This window comes from Meleagris gallopavo, chromosome 1 (genome assembly GCF_905368555.1).
Source record: "Meleagris gallopavo chromosome 1, MGAL_WU_HG_1.1, whole genome shotgun sequence".
Classification (NCBI taxonomy): Eukaryota; Metazoa; Chordata; class Aves; order Galliformes; family Phasianidae; genus Meleagris; species Meleagris gallopavo.
Window position 1 is genome coordinate 59,130,261 of NC_139404.1, and position 25,806 is coordinate 59,156,066.

Here is a 25,806-nt window from a genome sequence, read left to right on the forward strand (position 1 = left end):
ACAGGGATATGACGCCAGGGACAGTGGCTGTTGGGATCATCCAGGGAACATTTTGCCATAGAGAACCTTTATTGGTGATAATGATTCCCAAAGCAGAACGTATCACTTCAGTGTCCCAAGGTTCCTGCTGAGACAGGAGCGGTCTCGTTTCCTTGCAAACCGAATGCTCTTCATATGAAAATCACAGAAAATCAATGTATTTTCTACTCCAGACTTTGCAGAGTGGGACAGGTGCTGAGGAAAATAATATCATGGGAGACTTTTGCAGGCTAAATGGGATTTGGATTTGAGGTTGGAAGTGCCAGTGACATTTTGTTTCTCTGCATTATGACTAACAGGCTGCATCCTTTCCATGGGGAGGAAGTGCTACGTAAGATGGCTTTCCTATTGCTTATTTTCCATTTATGTTATTTAGTGCTGTCGTGGAAATCAGAAAGGAAGGAAATGCTCCTGATGAGTGACATTGAATCTCAGTTGACTTGTTTCTGACTGGCTGGATAGTGGGTCCTTAGGTTTTCAGAAGGGCACGTGTGCTGGGTTGGGAAGGAGGGAGACAGGAGAATTTGGAAAAGAAGTTGGAAAAAGAGATTGAAACTGTGAGAGACTGTGGGCTTGCGGGAAGCAGAAATGGAAAGCCATTGTGTTCTGCTTTGTTATTTATACTCCACCCTTTCCCACTTGGCTTTCATTTGTGGACATTATTGTTTCCCCTGTCAATGAGCAAACAGTGTTCTCAGCTGGTCAAGAATCAATTAGCAGAAGTGTTTGCTTAAACTCTCCAAAAAATCCAGTCTGCCTCCAGCCGGGTGTTTGCTGTGCTGCTGACAGTGCGGAGTCCACAAGCAGTTTGCCTCAGTCATTGCTGTGTGCGTTTGCAAAACCAAACACCCCCCCTCCCCACCAATGCAAGGAGAATAAATAGGTCGGGGAATGTGAGTGGTGTGATGCAGAAGCCAGCATCATGATGACTCGAACTCAAGCCAGTTTCTGTTTCCTATGTCACCCCCACCCCCAGCAGAATCACACAGATGAAAGAGCTTTATCGGTGACGTTTTAATAAATGGGACCAGCAGGATTAGTAATAAATTCTATTTAAAGAGAAACAGCCCAGAATTAAAATATTTAAACATATGCATCTTACTGTTAAAACTGTATCTCATTAGAACTGCAGTACTTGTGCATATGTAATATACTTCCCACCATTAACTCAGTGTGCTGTGTTTCAGCGGGGGCTATAACAGAGCCAACAACTCATTGCACATAGCTCTGAGATGGTAACAGCTTTGAGTCTGCGTCTCTGCCTGTAACGCTGTCACTGATGTAATTCAAACCTCTCTGTATAAGAATTAATATTCCGGTAATGCCCAGAGGTTGTAAGTGTGTAGTTAATAGCTCCCAAGGCCAATGGAAATTAACACAGCCATAGCAGTCACACATTACTTGCTGCTGGTGCAGTATATCTTTGTGAAAACTAATATAGAAAATCATTCTCTTAAGAATAGCATCAATTAACTGATTTAATTCAGCGATTAGTCACAAAATGTCTTATTCCTGTAGTGCTCCCTGTAAGTAATTTGGAAGTACCTGATGATTAGGAAGCCAACTGCAAGGTCTATTTTTGATTTCTGTAGGCAAACTGTGGCTGTGTTGTGCTGAACTCCGTAAGGCGGCCGTGGGCGAAGCTTTGGAAGCTCTCACAAGAAGGCATTAGTGACGCTTGATGCCACTGGCTGCAGATAACCAAAAAGGCAGCAGATTTGCCACTAAGATTCTCCAGTGCCATTCAAAATGAAATTCCTAACAGAGGGCTTGGGCACCTGTGGGTGCCTTCTCCCCAATGTAGAAGCTGTTTGCAGCCTCATTTTTTCATGGTTAACTTCACTGCCCACCCTGCTTAAACAGCAGAGACACTGTAGGCAGAGTAAGGCTTGGAATGCCCTTACTCCTGAGTTTCTTACCTTGAGTAGGAAGCATAGAGCTAGTGGGGAGGAAGGAAGACAGCAGCTGGCAGGGATCTGCTTGTGAGTGAGAAACAGTGTTTTTTCTGCTTTTACATGAACAGTTTAATCCACTTTTATTTCCCATTACCTCAGAGAGTCCCTATTTATGTGCTGGAAAAAATTTCCCTGTTAAACAGCATTTTGACTTCTCTGGCTTCTTGCAGGGGAAATGTTTCCATGGTGTACGTGCTCTTGAGATTTCTTTCTAACTATAACCTCGAAGCAGCATTTCCTCCAGCTGTGCAAGGTGTACCTTGTTTTATGTGCTGTCAATTAAGTAAATAAGCACATGCCTGCTCTTCTCCTTTTGTCTTTGCACCCTCATTATTAATTCCAAACATTCAGTCCAATCTACATAGCAAGGAGGATGAAGGGGAGGGCTGGGTTGGCTATGCAGTCACATATCCACGGTCATATGTTATAATTTGAGAGCATACTACTTGCCAGCTCAGGGCAAGAGTCGTTTTAGCCCTCCCCTCCTGATCCCACTCTGCTCAGTACTGTGCTGCATATATATGTGTGCTGGCTGGGTGCTCGGTGTGCTGTGAATCCCCTCTAGTGGCTGATGCCTATGGAAAGCATACTTCTTTCTGGTGCCTGCAGCTGACAGATTGAAATCAGGGTTTTCATAAGGTGCTTTCATGACACTCAAGTTTAAGCAGGGCTGGAGATGAGGGAGCCTGTTACAGCTGTATTACAGAAAGTACTGCATGCTTTCCTGCTGAATATTAGGCTTTTTAGGGTCTTTCAATTTAACACATTGTATTTTGAATTACCACAGTGTCTCACCACAGGGAAAGTTGCCATGCTAGTGCTTACGCCATCCTGCTTCTGTTCCTTTTTGCAGCTCAGGAGTGAGGACTCTACCCCACAACGCCAAGGTGCACTACAACTATGCCAATTTTCTGAAAGACCAAGGCCGTAACGTCGAAGCGATCTACCACTACAAAACTGCTCTCAAGTAAGTTCCCTGAAGCCCCAGCTAGGCTTGCACTGTGTGGTGCAGCCCACCAGTAGCACACCCCTTCCTGCCAGGGGCTGCCTGCTCCTTACCCCCCAGCTCCTTCCCTGGGGACAGCTCAGTTTTCGGAGGTTAGGAAAGTTCCTTGGCTCAATGTTGCGTGTGTCATTAAAAGAGGGAGCCTGGCTTCCCTCCAGATCCATGTGTGTTTGTGTGTATACTTCAATATGAGATATAAATGTTACCATAGCTACACATTGAGCAATGAGGTGTCACTTACTTGGCTGAATGTGTGCTGGTAAGCAGGAGGTAGTTGTCATAAATGCGTTTTCAGGTTCCTGGGCCATTTATCTTAGTAAATTGTTAATGGTGCATGCCTGGAAAATGCCAGTGCTGTAGCCATCTGAAGTAGAGCAATAATAATAGTACTTACGGCTTGTATTGAGACTCCTGTCTGCAAAGCTTTACATGAACACTAAACTAATTGGTGCTGACAATGCTCCTGTGCAGTAGCAGGTAAATATAATTACCATAGCTCTGCAAAGGGGGAGGCTGAAGCAGGAAGGTGAACTGCCTTGCTTATAGATGCATGGTAAATCTTGGCCAAGGGCAGGGCTTAATATGCAGGATCACCTGGCCCAGGCTGTGCACGTGGTAGATCCTGGGCGACACATTTCCTGACCCCACATGGAATAGGGGCAGCTCCCTGCATGCGGTGTTCCTCCATTTGCTGCTCCACAGGGGATGCTTACCCAGGGCTTTGGATGCTCCCTGCTGCCCTCCGGTCCTGAGAGAAGGGACTAGCCCTGTGGAAAGGTGTGCAGGTAAAATGGGAGTGGCAAAGGAGAGCCAGCATATAGGGTGCAGACAGTGCCTCCGGGAAAAAAGGCACATATGGAAAGGGCAGACAACATGAAGAGTGGCTCTAGTGGCAAGAACAGAGCTCAGCACAAAAGGGCACGTCAGGAGGTGCAAGAAATATTCTTTCCTGACATGTGGTGTGAGAGGAAACTACACCTATGTTTTATCTTCTTGCCAACTGATAGGGTTATGCCAGAGACTCTCAAGGGCTCTTAACCCACCCATGAGCTGGGAGGGCAGGATGTTATTTTGTCAGTAAGGATTGAGTTAAACTGGGTGAAGGTGATTTTTAGATTTTGTGTAGCATCCTTTTCTCTTTTACCATGCTCAGGATTTAGGAAATCATTTAGAAAAGTCTCCATCCTATTTTTTAACATTTCCAGGAATGGAAAATCCAGTACAGCCGTCAGTAAGTTGGACTGAAGGTTAATTACCCTGGCTGTTGGAAATGTCCTCCTTTATTTTTAGTCTGTTTTGTTTAACGTCAGCTTCCCGTCATTGGATTTGTTTACACCTTTAAATACCACACTGAAGAGCTCATTATCAGAAGACAGTTTTCTATACAGTGATCAGCTTCTCTTCTAATCTGCTGCTTGATACAATAAATGGAGCAAATGCAAAGCTTGCTCTGAAAGTAATGCCTCCTATTTATTTCCCTGGAAATGACGACAGCTACAAAGAGCACAATAACACTGTTCGATAGAGCAAATTCTCAGCTCCAAAGCACTATTTTTCAACATAGTCACCACCACTAGCTGTGCATTTTCACCAGCCTGCATGCTGTGTTTGTAAAAATCTGTATGGCCATCTGGAACATGGCTTGTCTTTCACATCGGTGTCACCACTGCTGGATTGCTCCCTCCACCGCCTCACTGCGCTCACATCCAGTGTTTGGTCTTCATAAACCTTCAGCAAATGTCAATGAATGTCAATGGCTGACATTTTTTCTGTGTGGAGAAATCCATTTCCACACTTTCGCTTCACATGTACTTCTATGATGCCATTTTGTCACTCTCCCTCTGCTGCCATCTGTCACATGGCAACAAAATCAAATAGGCCAACATAATCAAATAATAGGCATTAGTTTCAGAGCAGCCCTCCTAAATGCTGTCACTTTCACTGTTACGCAAGTTTTTGTGATCACTAGTAATTCCCATAGCTCTTCTCCAAGCTCTCTTCAAGTTACCAGAGAAGGACATTGAAAAAAAAGAGAGGGACTAACAAATATATTCTGAACCCCACTTTGAGCGTGATACTATGGAGTGTAACATCGCTCACTGCTTTCTGCTCCTGCCGACATCACCTCTGCCTGTGTAAATGGGATTTACTGGCAAAACATTTTTTTCTCCTCTGACTCAGCAGCACTCATTTATTATAATTATAATGCTGTCTTCTGCTCAGCAGTATTTCAGTTACAAGAGAGTCTATTTTGAAATGTGATTTCAAACATTTCCTCAGTTGCATTAGATGGCACAGTCTGTGCTGCTGGAATTGTTTATAGAGCATCCAAGGCCTGGTCAGGGCTCAAGTCCACATGGAAGCACTTCCCAGGTACCCAGTGTCTCAGTGGCTCTGGCTCGTGCTCTGATTGCTTCAGTTATTTCGGGATTAGTTCACATTTCTGAAAAACCATCCCCTGCCCCCACCTTGCATGCTCACTATCTGTCCTCACAAGGCCTGCACTGCATGCATGCCAGGAGTCACTGGGGAGCTGCACTCCTTACTTCCACCACCTCAGCAATCTGCACTTAGAGTGGCAAAGTTGTGAAGGATCTGGAGCACAGGCCATATGGGGAGCAGCTGAGGGAACTGGGATGTTCAGTCTGCAGAAGAGGAGGCAGGGAGTGGGTTGGCCTCTTCCCCTATGTAACAGCAATAGGATGAGGGGGAATGGCCTCAAGTTATGCCAGAGGAGGTTCAAGCTGGATATTAGGAAAAAATTCTCTAAAAGAGGGTGATGCACTGGAGCAGGCTGCCCAGGGAAGTGCTGGAGTCACTGTCCCTGGAGGTGTCCAAGAAACGTGGATGTGGCACTGAGTGACATGGTTAGTAGGCATGGTGGTAGGTGGACAATTGGACTGGATGATCTTGGGCTTTTCCAACCTTTATGATTCTATGATTCAGTGATTCACTTAGACGTTCCTTATTTTTACGCTCTCACTCAAGCCCTGTTGCTGAGTTTTTGAGGCTGTACAGTAAGCAATAGAGTGATATAATTAAAAAGAGCTATATGTTTGCCTGTGGAGAATTACATTCCACGTTTTTCCCTTAGACATATCCATCTGAAGTGTTTGGCCTTCTGTGGAGGCCTCACAGAGGCGACTTGGTGCCTGTGGTAGTGGCTACAATGAAGAGATGGAGAAGGGGATGGATATGGGACAAATAACGTGATGGTGGATACTCTAGATAGGTGTTGCAGTATATAACAGTTTTCATGTTCACATTATTTCATGCATCCTCACAGACTCCAGCTTTGCAAATCACTGCCCCTGATTGTAGACCAATTCTCTACAATTAGAAAGAAGGAAATAAGTAGTTGTACTGTCCTGACCACATTTTGATGATTCAGAATATTTTTGGCCACTGACCTGACCTGAAAACGGATGAGAAGCTGGGAAGCTGAGGCAGCACTCGGAATCACAGAGTTGTTTGGGTTGAAAGGGATCTTAAAGCCTCTGCCAAATTCCAATCCCCCTGTCATGGGCAGGGACACCTTCCACTAGATCAGGCTGCTCAGGGCCCAATCAAACCTGGCCTTGAACGTTAACAACACCAACTTCTGTGACATTCCCCCAGGTACACCTCACTATGTGTTTGGTCTCCAGGTGAGTTCAGATTAATCCGCACTCTCCAGATGACAGAAAATACAGATCTAGTCAAGGGCTTAGCAATCCAACAGCAGCTCTGTGAGAAGGATGGGAGATCAAAATACCACGTCTGCCTAGCGTGATGAGGAACAGTGGGCATATTAATAGGGAATTAATAAAGAAAACAGAGTCAATAGGGAAGCAGACTGCTGCTACCACCACCTTGCAGCGTCTGGGAGGTAGGAGAGAGAGCAGCACTGCTGTAGCAGCTCTCTCTGAGGCACGTGGCTGATGGCTCATTAATCATTCCAGCTCCCTCCCAAAGCTTGTGCCAAACTGCAGTGTAGGTTTGCCTGATCTCTGGTGAGTGAATTTAACTGTTTGCTAAACAAAAGTGATCTTGTCAGTCCATGCTTGGCTCTTTTTACTGCTTGCAATTACCATTCCACCAACGTAACAATGCGTTTCTACTTGCTGCTTCTCTGCCAGAAGTGTCAGCTGCCACATCATTGTTTAGTGAAAGTGACCTATTGCTCCTGTGGTGTAGGCAGGTGGTGTAGCTATGGCTGTGTGAAAAGATGTTGAAATGCACATAGTTTACATACGGAAATAATAGCGTTTGGGACTAAATCCCAGGAAACTCAACCCCATTCCTACTTTTGAAGGCATTTGTAGACAGGATCTTCCACTGCCATGTGTCGGTTTATCTCTTCAGCTAAATTGTGGAGCAGAAGAACTTGTTTTCTCTGACACTGAAATTGCAGGGCAGGTTTCCAAGGCAAACTCCACAACTGATGCCATCAGCCAGCTCCTGATACACTGCTGATGTTTGAGACTCTTTGCAGGTGGCCCCTCAAAAGGCTTACCCCAGCCAACTAGCTAGTGATGCAGTATCCTGATGGAGCCTGATTTAGGTAATCAGCGCAATCCAATTATACTGCCCAAGAATGAAGGAAATGAAAACTGAAATGATATGCAGAAATAGAAAACAGCAGCATAATTTGAATTGGAGAGAAGGAGAATGAAAGGGAAAAAAAAAAAGTTTTGTGTATAAGGGAAAAGCTCCACCTGTAAGTCAGGCTGAGGAAAAGCAAATGGAGGCATAACCCTTTGGAGCTGCAAAATGAGTTATCCATAAAGCAGATTTTATCAACAGCTGGCATTCTGTGGTTGTAGCAATGGCTTATAAAGCTTTTAGCTTACCTTCAGTAAAACAATAAAAACACACTGCTGGGTTTCACTGCTTTGGTGGTTTGCCTGACATATGGTAGTGACCCCAGGAGATGCTTGTTTTTTGCTTCTGCAAAAAGCAAAGACCAGAAGTGTTCTGCCTGAGATACAATTGACCATGGCTACTCTGAAAGCCAGCCTGAAAATTCTTGGTCCTGTTGTTAGGAATTTCGGAGACCTCCTGTAGCTGGAGGTTAAATAGTTTTACATAAAATAAAACTTGTTTTGCCATTCTCATGTCTGTGACTGAGAATACAAGGCTATGCAACCTTATGCTAGTATGAGGAATATCTGTGATGTGCTAATGAAGATATCTTTGTTGTTGTTGATAGCTAACAAGCTTTTGTCCTGCTTCTTTAATGGCCTCATTTGCTTGATGTTGCTTGAGATTTTATCACTCCTCAGAAACTCATATGAACTGACATAACCAAAAAGCTTAAAACCAGTCTGACCACCGTTTCTTTTGTCTTTAATAACTCTTCAAGCAACAAAGGGAGAAGAGAAAGAATCACTCTCCCTGCTACTTTTGAGCTCATTCAAAATCTAATTCCCAGAGCAGCTTCATCTTACAGTCTGCGTTTCCATGGCCAGCATCTCAGAGTATACTTTGTAGGCATGCTGTGTTTGCTACCAGGTTCCTGCTTCCCATGGATCTCTTATCAATGTGAGCAGCAGCAGGTGATGCTGAAGGAAGTGATAATGGTAATAATAATTTGATGGTATGCAAACTACATCATTGTGTCCAGCAAAAAGTTGACACCTGAAATTTTACATTTGCACTTTCAGACATAAAAGCACATAGGTTTGCCCTTAATTAATAAAATATCAGTAGAATAATGAGTTTAAGAGTGCAGGAAAAAGAGCTATGTGTGATTGAAATCAGGTACTGTGATCATCAAATGGTACAAAATGGTAGCATCACCAGAATTATTTCTATCAGAAGATGAAAGTTGCAGAAATGAATTGAGATTGGGGCAGCTAAGAAAGGAAAAGTGCTGGAAAGAAAGATAAAAAGTGTGTATGGAGAAAGACAGAAACTGATCTGGCTCTCCTAGCATCAGGCAGCCCTAGGGCAACCTGGACCTGCCTTTCAGGCTACTGCTCAAGGGAGGCAAGTGCTCATTGTGAACCGTCTCTTACCATCATGTAATATCTGATGGTGCAGAGTCCTGCAGAATGTATTCACTATATAGGTAATCCAGTGAGTTTTGTACATAAATGTCCCAGTGTATGTGCGGACAATATACATGCTTTTGCATATCTGTGTATGGACGTGTCCATCAACAGGCTCATTACCACATGTTCCCTTTGTGCTTCTGGCCAAACAGTGCGAGCAGAAGGGGGATCAGCCTGCTGTCAGCAGATGAGTGCAGAAACCTCTGTTCTCCCTGATGGCACTCTTCAGAAAAGGGGGTTGCAGGGCAGCAAGCAGGAACCCTCAGGCTGGCTCTCTTTGTGGCTCAGCCTTGAGGGAAGGGAGACTCTGGGCCAGGAGGCAGGCCAGGCAATAGGAAAATGCTTGGTGCTGCAGCATGGGCAGACTGTCTTTTGAGAACTTGCAAATAATAGAGTTAAGGGCATTGTTTGCAGCAGGGAAACTGGGAACGCTGGTTTGTGGCATGGGAAGCATCATGAGATCCTGACAAGATGTGAGAGGAGGAAGCAATGTGAGTAGCAAAGCCATATCCCTCACTGAGGGAATAAATTGGTGCATAATGCTGCTGGAACAGGTAGAAAAGGAACAAGCTAGGCTGCCCTTTCTCCCCCCTCCACTTTAGAAATAAAGCTCTAATGCTATAAGGGAGACTCAGGTTTCTTGCTAAGCTTTCCCCCACATCTACTCATTGGCTTTCCATGCATCTTACATCAGCACTGTCTGGGGTTGTTTAAATTTGGTTAAATTGCACTCTCCATGCAGTAAGAAAACAGTGTTCGTATGGTCCTTGATGCATGCGTGTGCCTTGGAAATGCCTCTCAGTGTCGACTGCAGGTGGCCTTGGATACCATCTGTGATTTATTTCTGGAAAGAATTAAAATACCAGCACCATTTGTTAGCCTGTTTTTACAGGGAGTCAAAAATGTGCAGTGCTGCTTTGCTGTGACTACCGGAGCTGTGTTTGCTCCTAAAGCATCGGGTGCTCTTCTGACACTTGGATTCCTTAGGTCAGGCCCTTGGAGCAAGCCCTCTGGTTAGGCATTGATGGAACATCTTCAGAGAGAGTTAACACTATGCCCTCCTTTAGTGGATCTTACAGGCCTGAGACAGCTCACGTCCAAGCTGTCGGGAGCATCTTTGTATGGTATTCTTCTAAATCATGCCTTGTCAAGATGTGCTTTTGGGGTATTGGTGCTCTTATATATTATGTGGTGGCTGTCTGAAGCAAGACAAACCTGTTGAGTGATTTAATAATAACTGACGATTAAAAGGCTGCCTGGTAGTTTGAATCAGAGCTTAATGGCCTTTGTAACAGTGCATGGGATGATGGCCAAATTACTTCAGCCACTGTAATTTATTTTTTAACCTGTTAAACACTACTCCATGCCTATTTTGGGGTGTACCCCATGTTTGCTCAAATGTTCTGCCTTTTGTTGATGAAATGCTAATCAGGATGTATTTACTCAAAACCAGAGCAGTGTAAGTGTGACCATGAGGCCTCAAGCACAGGCATTACGTGTATCACTGCGGTGGAGCAATGGAAGCTGGATGTTCCTGCTGGAATGGGAGCTGAATGGCTTTGCCTGATCATAGGCATCTGCACTGAGTCACTTCCTAGGCTGTGGCTTTTGTCATGGGTACAAGCCTTTCTACACTGTAATACAAGGACTTGCTATCTTCTCCAAAGCATCTCCTCAGAGAAGAGCCCCTGTTATCTGTGACAATGGCTGTGGAACATTCCTCATATAGGGTGTGTAGCTCGGACTGTTTCCAAGGAAGCAAATGCACTTGATATTGAGGCTAAAAATCTGGAGAATGGAAAGCACTTTCCTAATAAAGCTGCAAAGCATTTTACTTATTAAGATGAGATCTGTTTCAGTTTTTATGTGAACTATGCAGTTTCTACTGTACTTTTTACTTTTTGCAAACAAGAATGTCAAATCCAAGGGCTGATTACTCTTAGTTCCTGCACTGTTTCTTTTCTGCTAGCCAGCTGCCTTTGCTCTTATTGAAACTTTGAGACCACATTTGTCCCAGAGAACAGCCATATAGCTGTATAGCAGTGGTTATTGCTGTACAAATCATGAGAGATTTGGCTTCTCTGGTCTTTATCAATGGGCAGCAGGAAAATTGGTTCGCAGCAAGTGTCTACTGAGGATAGTCTAAAGACTTCTTGTGAAGCCTTGGTAGGTGAGAGTGAAGTGCTCTCCTCATCATCAGGAATTTGACCCTTCAAGCAATGTGGGAAATGCTGGAATAGGGCTGCTCCAGTTTACATCAATGGCTGAGGCAATGCCCAGCCATTTCAGAGCCAGTACAGACCGCACTTTGGGGAACCGCTGGATATCACAGCATGACAGAATGATGTGAATTGGAAGGGTCCTCAAAGCCTATCCAGCCCCAATCCCATGCTGTGTGCAGAGCTGTCACCTAGCACTTCAGGCTGCCCTGGACTCCCCATCCAACCTGGCCTAAGTTCCTCCAAGGATGGGACACCCACAGCTTCTCTGGGCAGCTGTGCCAGAGCCTCACCGCTCTCTGAGTGAAGAATTTCTGCCTAATGTCTAATCTAAAGTTGGACATGTTTAAACAGATGGCAGGTGTGATTCTGTCCCATCTGCTTAGGCACGATGTATGTTGTTCTGTACCCTCATGTAAATGCTTGGTTGAAGAATTTATCTGAACTTGCTGTCTCCTGTTTGCTGTGATGCTGATCTGGTTTCTGTGGGATCTTTGAAGAAGCCTGTACTGTTTCCTTTCTCTATAGGGCAGGCATGTCTTGAATTATTAGTCCATTGCTGGCCTTGAGTGGTTTCTGGGATTTTAAGGACTTACATGGATCCTACATAAATTCTTTATATGAAAGCAGAAGCAGGCAGCCCTATTTGATAACCTCTCATTGGCTCAACATCACAGGAAAGATGTGAGTTTAGGAGGGGGGCTTTTATTTACTTATTTATGTTTAGCTGTGACATTGACATAAAATCCTTTCTTTCCTCCTCAGCTCTAAATTTCAGCTTCCATCCCTACCCAAGTTTGAAAATTTAATGAAATACTCTTTTAAGTGCTACAGGCTTGGTTTTAAAATGTCATGCCTCTGAATGTGATGTTTTAAAAGTAGGTGCTGGGGTCAAAGAATAGATGTGGCTTTTGTCAGTTTACAGATTATTTCCATTCAGCTTCTCTTGTTTTGATGCCTGTGTCCTGTCGAGCTTTCCCTCGATGGTAGAGCATTCTGCAGGCAAGGAAAGCAGGGTGCGCTGGCTGGCCAGCCCGCCCTTCCCTGAGCCCTGGCTTGCCCTTCAGCAGTGGTGAGTGGGACAAACTGATGGGTGTTTGAAATAGCTGTAGGCATTCCACATACCCCTGTTGCAAACTGCATGCAGCATCACTTCTGAAACCAGTTGTCACAGAATCGTAAAATATCCTGAGTTGGAAGGGACCCATAAGAATCAAGTTATGATCTTGGTGTTTCCATCAGGGCCTGAGCTGGTCCATGTAATGCCAGTGAAGACCCTGGTGGGACCCACAGAACCACTCATGGGGTGGAGCACACCGGCGAGGTTCAGAGATGCTCTGAGAACTGTGTGAGGTTAACCCCATGAGGTTAGGGTTGCTCCCTGCCTCATTCCTAGCATTGTGTGATGTGCTGATCCAACCCGCCTCATCACTGAGTAATATAGAAATGGGTGAGGTGTAATAGCAGCAATCAGGGCTGTGCACGTACAGTGACTGCTTTGTCATGCTTTCACTGAAGGAGATTATGCCTGAGGCTTTCAAAAGAACCTAAAAGCCTTAGATCTCTCACTTGTCTGACTTTCAACAGGATTGCCAGGTTTAAAAAAAATCCTTGCCTGCCACAAATCTTATGCCAAGCTGAAGGGTGTTAACTTCGAGGAAATATTGATGCAACTATTAAAACTCTTCAAGAGAAACAAGCTGCTGCTTAATATTGCAGAATTGTCTCTTCGTCTATAAAAGGTATTCACATGCTGCAAATTGAAGGTCTTTTGGAGGATGACATAAGGTCTGGCTCTGTGACCTACATCAGATATACCTTTCAGACAAAGATGCCATGATGTCATGAGGCCATGACTTGACTTGTTGCCAGTGTAGGGTTATTCCCTGTAGGATGGCTGCTCTCTGTATTGCATCAGCTTTTAAATCAACCTTACACAGAGCTTTATGGAGAACCTAAGGTTAAACACATGAAAATGAGTGTGACGTAATATTCAAATTGGAAAATTGGGTGTATAGGAGTAAATATAAAGTGAGTAGTATAAAAATTTGGGACAGGTGTAATATTATTGACGTAACCTTCTTCTGTTGGCAAAATGATGCCAATAAAATATTACTATAAATGTTGAAATGGGACAAAACGTGTCTTAAAAACAAGTTGCTGTGCTGCCAGCAATAGGGGTGGGGTAATTAAAGCCTGATTGCTCCCTTAGTTTGGCTACAGCCAGTCTGTGCCTGTAGAGCACTGTGGCAGGGTCATATAGGCTCTGGAAGGATGACGAGTGGCAGCCAGGCAGCGTCCAGCATCTTGAAGAATGGGTGAGAAAACACAGCATCCTCTGGTCAAGAGGTAACACCAGCAGTTTGCCTGCAGTGGCACAGCAGTGATAATGGACCACAGCTGCTCCAAAGGTAGAGCATACTCTGTGTGCCTGACATGAACACGAAAGGGTTGGCCTTTTCTCCTAGATAGCTAGTGATGAGAGTTTATGGCCTTAAATTGCGCCAAGGGAGGTTCAGGTTAGATATTAGGAAAAAAAATTGTCTCAAAAAGAGTGGTGATGCATTGGAACGGGCTGCCCAGAGGAGTGGTAGAGTCACCATCCCTGGAGGTGTTTGAGAACCGTGTTGGTGTGCCACTGAGGGACATGGTTTAGTGGTCATGATGGGCATAGTTGTGGTTGGCCTTGATGATCTTAGTGATCTCTTCCGACTTTAATGATTCTATGATTATTTAGTTAAAAGATAAGTAAAAAAAAGCAGGCATGCTATCTCTCCAGTTCAACCATTTGCTCATTTTTATCTCTAGCAGAAAAGAATATGTGCAGAGCCTCTTCGAGTATCATACAAGGAGGTGCAGGTGGATTTTTCTTTTCTGATGCTGTTAGGGCATGGCTATTAGGTTACTTATGTCCCATGTTGTTTATGGCTTTTATTACAGTCTGACTCATGTCCCAACTCACTGGGAGCACGCTTTTGACAGGCTTGTCATAGGTACTTGGGGCATCAGGGAAAGCCACCAGGAAACGATGACATCTCATGGGTGTCCCAGCTCTAAGAGATGGCTCAGGATGGCCTTCAGCAGCCCTCGTTGTGCTGCTAGACCCTCAGAGCCATCAATGGGACCTGTTCTGTGCTGTTTGTGGTCATTTCCCTGAAGAACTGTGCCTTAGAGTAGCTCCATCCCCTTTGCTTTCTACCCCTGTCTAGTGTTGGCTGTGCAAAAGCCCTGTAACACTCCAAGAGTGAGTGGGGAATTGTCAGGCTAATGCTTTTTGCCCCCTTAATACTCTGGCACCAGACCAAGGACTGTTTAAGGCAGATCCTGTGAGCAGAGCTTGCCAAGGGTTTAAGTGGTCTCTCTACATCTGAACTAAAAGAATTAAAATTCTTAGTGGATTATAGGTTGTATCCATGACAACAAACTCGCTCCCTTTCTCTTTTGGGGGGGGATCTCTTGTAGTATAAATATGTTGCCAAACAAAACCCTTCAGTTTATTTTTTTTTAACTAACGTTTCACATAATAACAGCATTAATTAAAAAGCAAAATAAGTGGCCGACAGCATTTTGATGATTGTATACGTTTTATGCCTGGTATCATCTTATGAGACTAGAAGTCTCTTGACTGTGCAAGTCAATAGTGCTTTTGTTCGATAGTAGTAGAGGGAATTTTGCTAGCCTAAAAGAAGTGAGGATAATTATTAACAGGAGTTCTTGCACACTGTATACCGGTAGTAGCTAAAGGAGAAGCTGCTTAAATTTATTCTGACAATTGCAGATGCAGCACTGGAGGAATCATTTGAATTATTCATTCTGCAACAAGGAAACATCCCACTTGTCTTCTCTTCAGAATTGAAATCCCAGTCTGATTTAAAATATGCTTTAAAATATATGGTGTTAATTTCTTCTTTTTTTTTCTTTAAAGTAACTGCTGTTTCAAGACTTCTATTATGATTACCTATGAATGCAAGTTTTCTAGAGAAAATAACTCTGATTTCTAAAAGAAAGGAGAAATTGATTTTTTTACATGAACTGCTTCTTGTAGAATAGATTTAATGAAATTCAGCTTTCTTTCATAAATAATGCAGCACTTGCATTTGATTAGGTGAAGCCTAGAGGAATTTCTACCTAATCAGATGCATAGCAAGAATATTGCCTACAGACTGTTACTATTATCAATGGTGGTGGCAATGAAAACACAGCACTGTGTGTGTCCAGGCAGAGTGCTTTGTTTTCTTAAGAGAAGTTATAAAACACAATATACATTATAACAGCTGATTTTTTTGCTGGTGTCCCAGCTATTTGTAAAACAAGGTCTGAGTTCTGGGTACTGCTATTATTGTGGCATGAAGAGACACCACGTTACCTTGATACCCCATTGTAAGGTATTTCTTACTCTTCCAAGAAATAGACACACATGTGGAAGAGACAATCTTTGCATCAGAGAATTTTCAGTTGAGATAAACAAGGTAGCTATCAGAAATAATTGGGACCAATATGGAAAATCTTGAAAAGCTATACAACTCTTGCAAGAGCATAAAAATGAAAAAAAAAAAAAAAAAGAAGTATATCTCCCTTCTTTTACAAAGATAATAGATTATGTGCAGCAAAAAGCAAAAATTTGCAAATGATATATCTGCAGATTTTGCAGAAACCTTTTGGGAGTTCTTTAGCAAATGTTGCTTTAATTAGTTATCTCTGGTCAAGTTTTATGATGTTCTGTAAATCCAGCCACAAGACTTTGTTCTGCTCTGTTTTATCCCTAGGAAGCTGCTATTAGAAGCAGCGAGTGCAGATGAAGAGGGTAGGATAGACCATTAGTCCTGAAGTCAACATCCATATTAATACGTAGCAAAGGCTCTGGGACCCATTCTGTAGCCCTGAGGACAGCTGGTATGATTGGCCTGCAAGTATCTGAGAGATTGTAGCTGAGCCCGAGCTGATTTTGGGATCACACCCTGGTCTGGGCTTAGTGCTGGACCCCTCCTGGGAACTGTTTCAAGATGGGCCATGCAGTGGCTCTGATTGCTTTACTCTAGGTGTTGCTGTCTTATGGCTTGGTTATGTTCTCTACTGGGCTCAGTCGAGTATCATCTTGCAGTATCACTGTACTAAAATAATATTCCAATAAAAACTTATAGAACTGAACCTTAGAGGAAAAGACCAGCACCACTGCCTTATCTCCCCATGCTCAGATTTTTTTCTCCCAACATTTGTTTGGATATGTAAAATTGCAACTGTCATAACTTCTTCAGGCCAGATGCTAAGCTGGCTTAAGCTGACAATTTGTGCTGGTTGAGGTTCTGTTTTTTCACTTACATTTCTTGGAAAGGGCAGTGAGATGTAATGAATAAATGTAAAACATAAGAAATAGAGCCCAGGATACATGGAGTTGTGTCTGCATCCTGTGATTTGCTGTCAAGAGGTTTTAGCGCTGAGCTCAGAAATGTATTTATGGAACTGTTGGTCAGAACTGTACAGTTTAGAGGTGAAATCAGTGCTGTTTTTTAATCCTGAATTTTCATTCCTCTGCAAATTGTTGCAAGCAAATCTCCTGGGCCTAAAATGTCATGTGGAGCAGTAGAGGCCTAGCGTAGAATTAATTTCTGAAAGTTTGAGGACAAAACCATCAGTTTTTGTAGAATGTTCATCTGTTTCTGGATTTCCCGAGAATTGTCTGAAATACCTCTGGCCGCTTACGTGTTGAGGGACTTCACGTCAGATATAAGAGCTCTTTTTATATGAGTATTGACAACAGGGGTGCTTGGCTTTTATCGTAGCCAAATGGAAACAAGAATCGAATATAACTACCAAACCTTTTTAGTTGAAAGCAATGTTAAAATCATGTGGGAGAAGCAGGAAGCAAGGCTGAGCCTTTCGTTATTTGCCAAAAGGCAGATAGAACATTCTTTACTCAAGATGGTGTCTGAGGTATCACACAGAACTGCATCCCACATGGTGAAAAGCAGGCAAGTACAATCCTGTCCATTGCTCCACAGCCATTCCTGTGGAGATTTTCCCCTAGTCTTCTTCATCCAGGGAGGCTTAGCCTTGCTGGCCAATGGAGTTTAGGGCTTGGGTAACATTCAGCCCCTACCCACTGATCACTTTGTCTTTTACTGACTCTTCGCCAAGTGCAGGCAGCCTCTCACATCCAGAAGTGCTTCATACTGGCTGGTAGCTTCAGTGATGGAAAGTGATGCTATTTTCATGACAACTGGAGGCTAGCCTTGGGTAGCCTTCTCTTTGTTTCTCTGTAACAAGATCAATTAAGGACCTCTTCCAAAATCATTTAAGTCTTGAATGCAGGTAGTGTGGATGAATGTTGTGCAGATAGTGCAGATGGTGGCTTGTACATGAAAACTGCACCTGAAGGCTTGCATCAGGAGAATTGATTAGTTCTGGCAGACAAGATACTTATCTGTACAGGAGGAATGTTGACAGAGCCTGCAGTCATTAGATATGAGTGGTGGTTATTACACTTACCCTTTGTCTGTATAATACTCTGAGTTTATATAAAACTACACAGCTCCATCCTTGGATGCTCTGTCCTCAATGATGTGGCTGTGCGATGTGTTTGTCTGCCAGGCTCAGTGATGGGCAGAAAAAGAGTTTTGGGGGCTTTTTTCTTGTTTAGCTGTAGGAAACATCCTGAATTTGTTCCTGGTGCACGTCCTCTTTTCTCAGAGTTTCCTCATGTGTTCCTGGCTTCACCCCCAAATAAGACCCTGCCAGAATCACTTATGTGCTGTGGAATGAAAATATGACTGATACAAATGTTGCAGCAGTGTATAAAATGCTAAATTATTCATGGTACTTAAGTACAGAAAATCCCAGGGCTCAACTGACAAAATGAGGAACTCCAGGCAAGAAAAAAACCAACATGGAAAGTCTTAGATTAAAAACATTCTCAAAATTTAGAGTTAGACCACATTATAATCTTAATCTCTGCTTCCTTTAAATGCCCTTCCCCGTGCCTGAGCTGTCACAGCTAACTACTTTTAATGTCATTATCCACATCTCATTCCCATGAATTACAAAGCTATTATCCACACTTTACAAACAGGGAACCTAAGGCAAAGAAACACCAAATGACTTGTCCTGGCTTGAAATAGAAAATGTGCACTGGCAGCAGGATTTGAGGCTAGGTCTCGTCAGTCTGAAGCCTTGGCCATCTTAATCTCTTCCTCCCTATCGTGAATAAAATGAGCATCAAGATGAGGTCTGTGGGCACCTTCCTTTCCAGCTATTCTCCCAGCTTGTGTGGGATCTCTGTGGGCGTCTCTCTCATATTTCTTCATTATCATCATGAACCTCAGTTTTCATGGATCTGTGATACAAAGGGCCCTAGATCACTTTTACCTCTGGAGTTTTCCAGTGAAAAACCTACAAACTGCAGTGTGATTGTAGGAGCATGATTTTGCTTGAGAGTTGAAGCAGCTGAGTGGACCACAGTGTGCTTTTTTATTCATAGGGAATTTTAACAGAGATGCATTGGGCCCAATGTGAAATGTTTTAACTGAAACAGATATAAGTTTTTGTTTTGAACAGATAAAAGAAGAGCCAAGTGGTAAAAAGAAAAAAAATACAGCTAGAAGCTCAGGGAATTCATATCATAATGCAGTCTTTTTCCGGATTTTTTGATCATTTTGCTTCATCCTGAAAACATGGTTCAGCAGCTGATTTCAGGCTTCACTTTGCCCTTTATTAATGTCACTTTTATTGTGGGAAACAGATATTTTTAAAAAAGCCACGTATCAGTTTAGCTGTGTTGTGTTGGTTTCTGTATATGTCAAAACATATTTCCACTGGAAAGATATTTGTGACTAAGGGTTCTTGCTTGTTCGAGAAGCATTTTGAATAAAAACATCCAGGCTGCTCTGATCACTCTGCCTTTTGCTTGGAGGGTAAAACAGCATTTCAAAGCTGTTCAGTGTTCCCTTCTGCCCTGGAAGCATAAGGGAGCTGTAAGAGAAGATCTGATTTACAATCTCTTTGGGAGTTGAAAAGGTTCCTCATGATGCCATCAGGACCTGCAGCAAATGAAAGGAAGATGTTATTTTCTAGCTTTCCTTCCCATTACTGAGTGCTGAACAGCAGTGGTGGCTGGACAAGTGGCTTGAGCTTTGTGTGTCACTTAATGAGTGTCTGTAACTTGATATTTCCTTCTCCCCAGACTGTACCCTCGACATGCAAGTGCTCTCAACAACCTGGGGACATTGACCAAAGACGTGGTGGAGGCAAAGGATTACTATAGACGGGCCCTGCAGTTAAACCCTCAGCACAATCGAGCTCTCTTTAATCTCGGCAATCTGCTCAAGTAAGTTGTACACAGACCTGGGAAATCCAGATTCTCTCGGTGCACATCACCACAATGGGTTTTCTGCTGACTGGTGAAGGAATGGTATTAGTTCTTACTGCTGGCATGGGGACAAGACTTTGTCTGGATGTCCTTATGCTGTCTGCCGGGTCGCTTCAGGTACTGTTTACAGTAATGTTTCAGCTGGAGGGCATTCACTTGTTCCGAATTAGGCATCAAAAAATGAGGAGTGCAAATCCAAACCAGTCACCTGAGATTTCCATCTCAGTGAAGAGGTGTAAACCTTTCCAGTGAAGCAGGCCATGTTGTTCAAAGGGAGGCATTTGATGCAGATCTAATGAATAACACATACCCAGCAGATCCCTCAGAGCAAATTCCTCTTCTCATTAGTTAGCTGTAACTGGAAGGTCTGCTGTGTAGTTTCAAGATAAGCACCTAACTTTTGAGGTGCTTGGTGAGGCAAAAGAGAAGGTTCATCCAATTCCAGGGGTGGTGTGGGTCTGGGTTTGAGGGGAAAGCTGGCTTACATTCCTATGTGGTTCCTCTAATGAGCAAGAAAATGAGTTGATCAGCTCTTAATTTGATATGTTGTCATTTAGAGCATTAGCCTTTAGCAAGGAGAATAGCAATCATAATCTTGCAAATTAATTTGACTAACCATTTCTAAAGACTGAACTTAGATTTACAAGAAAAGCTTTGCCACTATGTTAAAAACTTCTAGAGGTGCAATTAAAAATAATCTCTATTAACCGCACTGCTGTTTTTTTGACATGATAGTGTTGTGGGTTTTTCCCTTGCCTTGCCTTGCCTTGCCTTGCCTTGCCTTCCATCACTTTGAGTGTGAAGTTTATGTGAAGGATATTAAGTAGATTGCTGAAGCTCTGCGTGGTTCATTTGGTAATGGAGAAGTTGTCAGACTAATACTACAAGTAAATCTGATGGTTTGGGGTTAGAATATGGCAGATAGGTAGTTATGTAGAAGGCAGGTTAGTGCTTTATTGGAAATACTCACAAGAAAGGTAAAGACGGTCTTATTGCAAGATAAATGAAAAGTCTATATTATTCGTGATTTTTGGTTGATTGAAATTAACCTTAGATGGCAATGCTGTTTAAAAATATATATTGTCTTCTTAATCCATCCCATTTACTTTAGTTACTATTCTCTGTGATTTTTTTTTTTTTCTAAATATAAAATATTAATACAAAAAGACAAAAGGCAGAAGCAGCATTGGGATATTTTCTGTCAATAACACTTAAATCTGGCAAGCTGATGGGCTCTTATGACCCAGCAGATGGGCAGAAACCGGATTTGTTGCGCTGGCAAAGCATAAAGGAGGCCTGTGGGAAATTGTCTTAGAACTGCTGTTTGTTTTGTGTGCAATATGTCATGTTTTTTCCTGATGTGATATTTAAGACACTGTGTGATACATTAGGTTGTGTGTACTCTGCATCCTTCTGTGGTGTCACGTACTGCAATATGTTAAAGGTGTATGATACTTCTGCTGACCTCTTTAAAATAAAGCTCTCAGGTTCCCTCTCCCCTTTTCCCACACCTATTTCCTACTATTTTCTAAGCTTTTTTGGGCTTCCAAAGCAGCCTATTGCGTCTGGATGCGCTAAGGGTTTTAATTATAACAGAAAATGGCTGTATCTTCCTGCTTAGGTAGAGTTCCTGGTGAGGGATTAGCACATATACATGTAATGCAGAAGCACCAGCACTTCTGCATAAGGTTTACTAATCCTAAAGGAAGTACACGGAGGCAAGTTATCATTCATCAGTTTAATAGAGAGGTACTCATGTTACTGGGAGTGGCCAGTCAGTTGGTCTCCTCCAAGTTCTCAGTACTGGTGGCAGCTTACTGGTACAGTGTCTGCTCTGGGATTACCCCCAGTGGATACCAGTGGTGGCTGGCTGGCAAGATGCCCGTGCCACCCCTTAGTACTGTGGCCATATATATAACAGCAGGAGAAAATAAGGCATCACGTATCAGGATAAGAAGTGGAGTCATTCACAGAAAGCATGGAGATTTAGTGACAGTTGCAGAGCAGTTTCTCACAAACAAGCTTCTTCTAGCCACATGCAGAAGCTAGAGGTAGTTTACTTGTGTTCCCAAGCTAACACAAGCCCTTTCTTACTGGCTAGTTGCCTGCCCAGGCTGGGATTTGTATTTTTCCACGCAGCATGTAAAGCAAATACTGTGTAGGCAGCAGGTAACAGTGATAGGATGAGAGGGAATGGCTTTTAATTGTGCCAGGGGAGGTTCAGGTTGGATATTAAGAAACATTTCTTCTCAGAAGGATTGATACTGCATTGCAAGAGACTACCCAGGGAGGTGGGTGGAGTCACCAGGTGTTCAAGAACCCTGTAGATGTGGCACTGAGGGACGTGGTCAGTGAGCATGGCGGGGATGGGTTGACTAGATGATCGCAGTGGTCTTTTCCAATCTTAGTGATTCTGTGATTCTGTGATTTTCTACCAAGTTATCCTTTTATTCAACCTAATCAGGAGAATGCAATGAGACTGTGTTCTACTGGGAAGAAACCTGAGCTGTGCTGCGGGTATAAGGCAAGCAGAATTATGCAGACACGAAATGCTATTATAATCTAGGTAATGAATTGAAATTTGCAGAATATTGCAGACGGATATTGCTTTCTGGCTGTGACATGAGACGTTAGAAAGGGTGTTTTGATATTTAAACTGATGGCAGTGAGAAGATAAAAGGTCAGGACATAGAAAGGATTTTCTGTCCTCTTAACAGGGGCTATGGTGACTATACCAGATACAGAGCAGAAAGAGACACATTTGCAACATCCAAATCTTGTCTAGTAACTATGTTTTGTATAATGGGACATGTAACAAAATGGTCTGGCATGGAATTCCCAGGCAAATTCTGCTGCGTTCCTTACACCCACTCAAATCTGATTGCAGATACAGGATTTTACCTCTGCAGTGCTGGGAAAGGGGAACTCCAGGGTTTTGGAAAGATGGGATTGCTGTTCCCATCCAGGAATCTGCTGCTCATTACTGCCTGGATATAAGCTGTCTGCTCAAGCATCTGTTGCTGTGATTTAAGCTTGAGTAAAAATTTGTTTGGAGAAAAACAAGATGGAAAATTTTCATTATTATTATTTTGTTTTCTCTGGATACCCTTGATTAGAAAGAGATTCCATTTTCTGTTTGCATATGATGAAGAAAACTGCATGCCAGAAGATGAATGTTCTCGGGAATCATTGCAGGACAAAGGCTGAATAGACCACTGGTTTTGTTTACATATTCTAAAATAAAGTTTATGTCATCCTTTTCTTGCCTACTATAAATATTGGACAGTGGATAATTAAACAACACAGACAGATATCTTAGTTAAAATAGCCCCAGAAGGTGGCCTGCCTAAAAGTGAGAAATCTCTTTTTCCACTTTCATGTTCCAAAGCAGCTCAATGCTGCTTTCTTTTGTTTTGCTTCAAAGTTTCCTGCTACATAAATATTTAGCTCCTCTATATAGATTCAGCTTTGTTGACATGCAGCTTGAAAAACTGAGATAAATATGTATCATTCAGACTACCTCACATAAATTTATAGCCCGTGGGATATTCTGTAAGGAGACAAGAAATAAAATATTATGAACATTTGAAGTAAATATTTGGGATCTCAGCTTTCTTTTGCAGAAAAGGAGAGAACTTATTCTTTGCTGTACTCTCTCCAACGTAAAGTGCTCTAATATTCAATGCAGCATTTCTGATGAAGAAATGCCTCATAACTCTTACATGCTTTCAGAGTCTTATGGCTGAATTTTCAATGAAAAAGTGAAGTGCCTAGAAACAGTGTCCCCTGAGATCTTGAGTTAATTCAAAGGGCTGATTCTGTTCTGCATGTAGAGTCACAAAAGGTGTTCTGTGCATTTTTTGCTCTTATTTGTTCCAAGTTTAGCAAACTCTTCTAGTCAGAGGAAGGAGGATTGCCTGCCTCCCTAATATAGGCTTTTGGGTATGTATGTATTTGAATGTGCTAACATGGGCTTCTGTAAGTGCCTGAAAAAACTGAAAAACATCAGGTAGATATTATGTGTACTGAAGATCAAGATCTTTCTGAAAGTGAAATGTTCCTTCCTTCCTTTCAAGGAAGCGAACTGAACAATAACTTTCAGTGATGCTACATCTGGCTTTCTGGATGATTTCTGGTTAGAATACTCTTTATTGCTTGAAGTGCTGAAGTTGTACCACAGTATCGCATACATATTTTAGCTAGCTTAAAAACAAAAACAAAAGCAAAACAAAAACAAACCACAAAAAACACTGGCAGCATCAAGTTTAAAATAGATTCAAAGAGTAACTCAGGTTGAAATTAACTTCTTGAAGATCATTCAGTCAGTTCCACAGCTCAAAGTGGGTCAAATTGGTTCGTGTTGCTCAGGGCTTGTCCAGGTGAATCTTGAACATCTCCAAGGACAGCCTAGACCTCTCTCAGGCCTTCCTCCAGTATGATCATGCCTTTCTTCCATGAGAATGCCCAACACTAGGCATTGCTCCAGTCTCATAAGTATTGTAAGAAAGGGAAGGATCATCTCCCTGGGCCCACTAACTTGGGACGCTCTTGTCCTTCTTCACCATCAAAGGCCAATGGCGAACATGTTGACTGCCAGGACCTCCAGAGCCTTTCCTGCAGAGCTGCTTTCCAGCCTGTTGTCCCTCAGCATGTGCTGCTGCATGGAGTTATCCAATTCTGGGTACAGGACATAAACTTAGTTTTGTTCAAATTCTTGAGTTTCCTATCAGGCCTGGTCCTTCTGAAAAGGCGCCCTTCCTTGCACTGTATTGCCCACTGCCCTGGTTTGGTGTCATCCATCCACATAGAATAGAAGAAAACCAAAGGAGTGCATCTCACTGATCTGAATGGTTTAAACCCAGCGAGTTGAACAAGCTTAGGAGTTTCCTTTCAGACAATTACACACTACAAGCTTCCCTTGGATTATGGTGTAAAACCGAGGTGAGACGTTTAGAACTGTTGCGGAGTCCTTACTAAATTTCATGTTTCTGGCTTTAAAGCAGTCAAACTAACTTCACATTGTAAAGCAGAACTTGAAAATTAAGAAGTCCTCTAGAGCACTAATTCTAAATTACTTTTCTGTTGTGAATGAAATTTGCTTCAGTGCTAATAATAGCACACACAGCCCTGTGGATCGCCAGGCTTCTGTGGGGTAGTTTAAGCTGATGCTTCTCAAACTACTGGGCACTTGGAAAAATGTGTAAGTGATGCTCCAAGGGGAAGAAGCTACTCCTTGCATTCAGCTATGCTATGGTGGTTGTGGAGGGCTGGAGACTCAAGTGAAAGAGGGAATTAGGAGAGGGCATTGGAAACCAAGGTAATTTGGGGAGGAATAGGATTAAGTGATCATAGGCTCCTTGTGTCAGTTGAATTTGTTCTTCTCTCTGTCATGTTGAAAGTATATATTACCTCGCTGTTTCTGCTGCAGATTCCCAGTTTGTGGTAAATCTTTGGTGTATTTGGTGTTTGTGGTGTATTGGACTGTTCTCCCAACACTCAGTGTTCTCCCAGATTGCATGAGATTTGTAAAAACTACAGCCTTGATTCCGAAAAGTGCTGAATATGTTGGCCTTAGTCCAGGAAAGCACTTCAGCCAGTAATTAATTTTCAGCTTGCATACATAAAAGTTAAGTATGTGTTTAAGTGCTTGGCCAGAGCAGTCAGTATCTTGCAGGACTGAGCTCTCTGAGAACCTATTGAATCTGCTTTTTGTAATATAACTCAGGCTGTCACATAAAAAGATGCCATAATCTTTCCCTCTCTACCCCCACTTTCAGGAGACAAACATTGTTCTTGGATCAAACGAAGAAAAGGCCATTTAGGAAAAAAAAGAGTAATTAGGAGGACTGCCCTATATTCCTAGAGCATGCTTGTGGTTAATGGGAACTTTTACTGCTGCTGAGCAGATCACTTAATCCTTTTATTTCTGTAGCTGGCATTTCCTACATTTTTGCCAAACATCAATACCTTTATGAAGCAGTCATCTGGTTTTGATTTATGAAAATGTGTCATGAAACTCCATCCAAGGAATTGAAAAGTTTTATAAATTGACAAGCTAGCTGGTCTCTAATTAGTGCAGGGGAAAAGTGGTTCTTTATTTGTTTTTGATTCATTCGTGTAATTTATATGGAGCACCACTGGTAGAAGAAAAAGAGTAGCACAACTGTTTTCACTTAGCATAACGGACAGG

General features: G+C 42.7%; 1 protein-coding gene across 3 annotated transcripts in view; it reads left to right on the forward strand.

Annotated features, from left to right (window-relative positions):
* The window catches only part of TMTC1 (transmembrane O-mannosyltransferase targeting cadherins 1), a 152,636-nt gene that overhangs the window by 107,806 nt on the left and 19,024 nt on the right, over positions 1-25,806 (forward strand). For all 3 annotated transcript variants that reach the window (XM_085229557.1, XM_085229560.1, XM_085229566.1), the window contains 2 exons: positions 2,848-2,961; positions 19,431-19,574. In XM_085229557.1, coding sequence (XP_085085683.1) covers positions 2,848-2,961; positions 19,431-19,574 — 258 coding nt within the window. The remainder of the gene's footprint in view (positions 1-2,847; positions 2,962-19,430; positions 19,575-25,806) is intronic.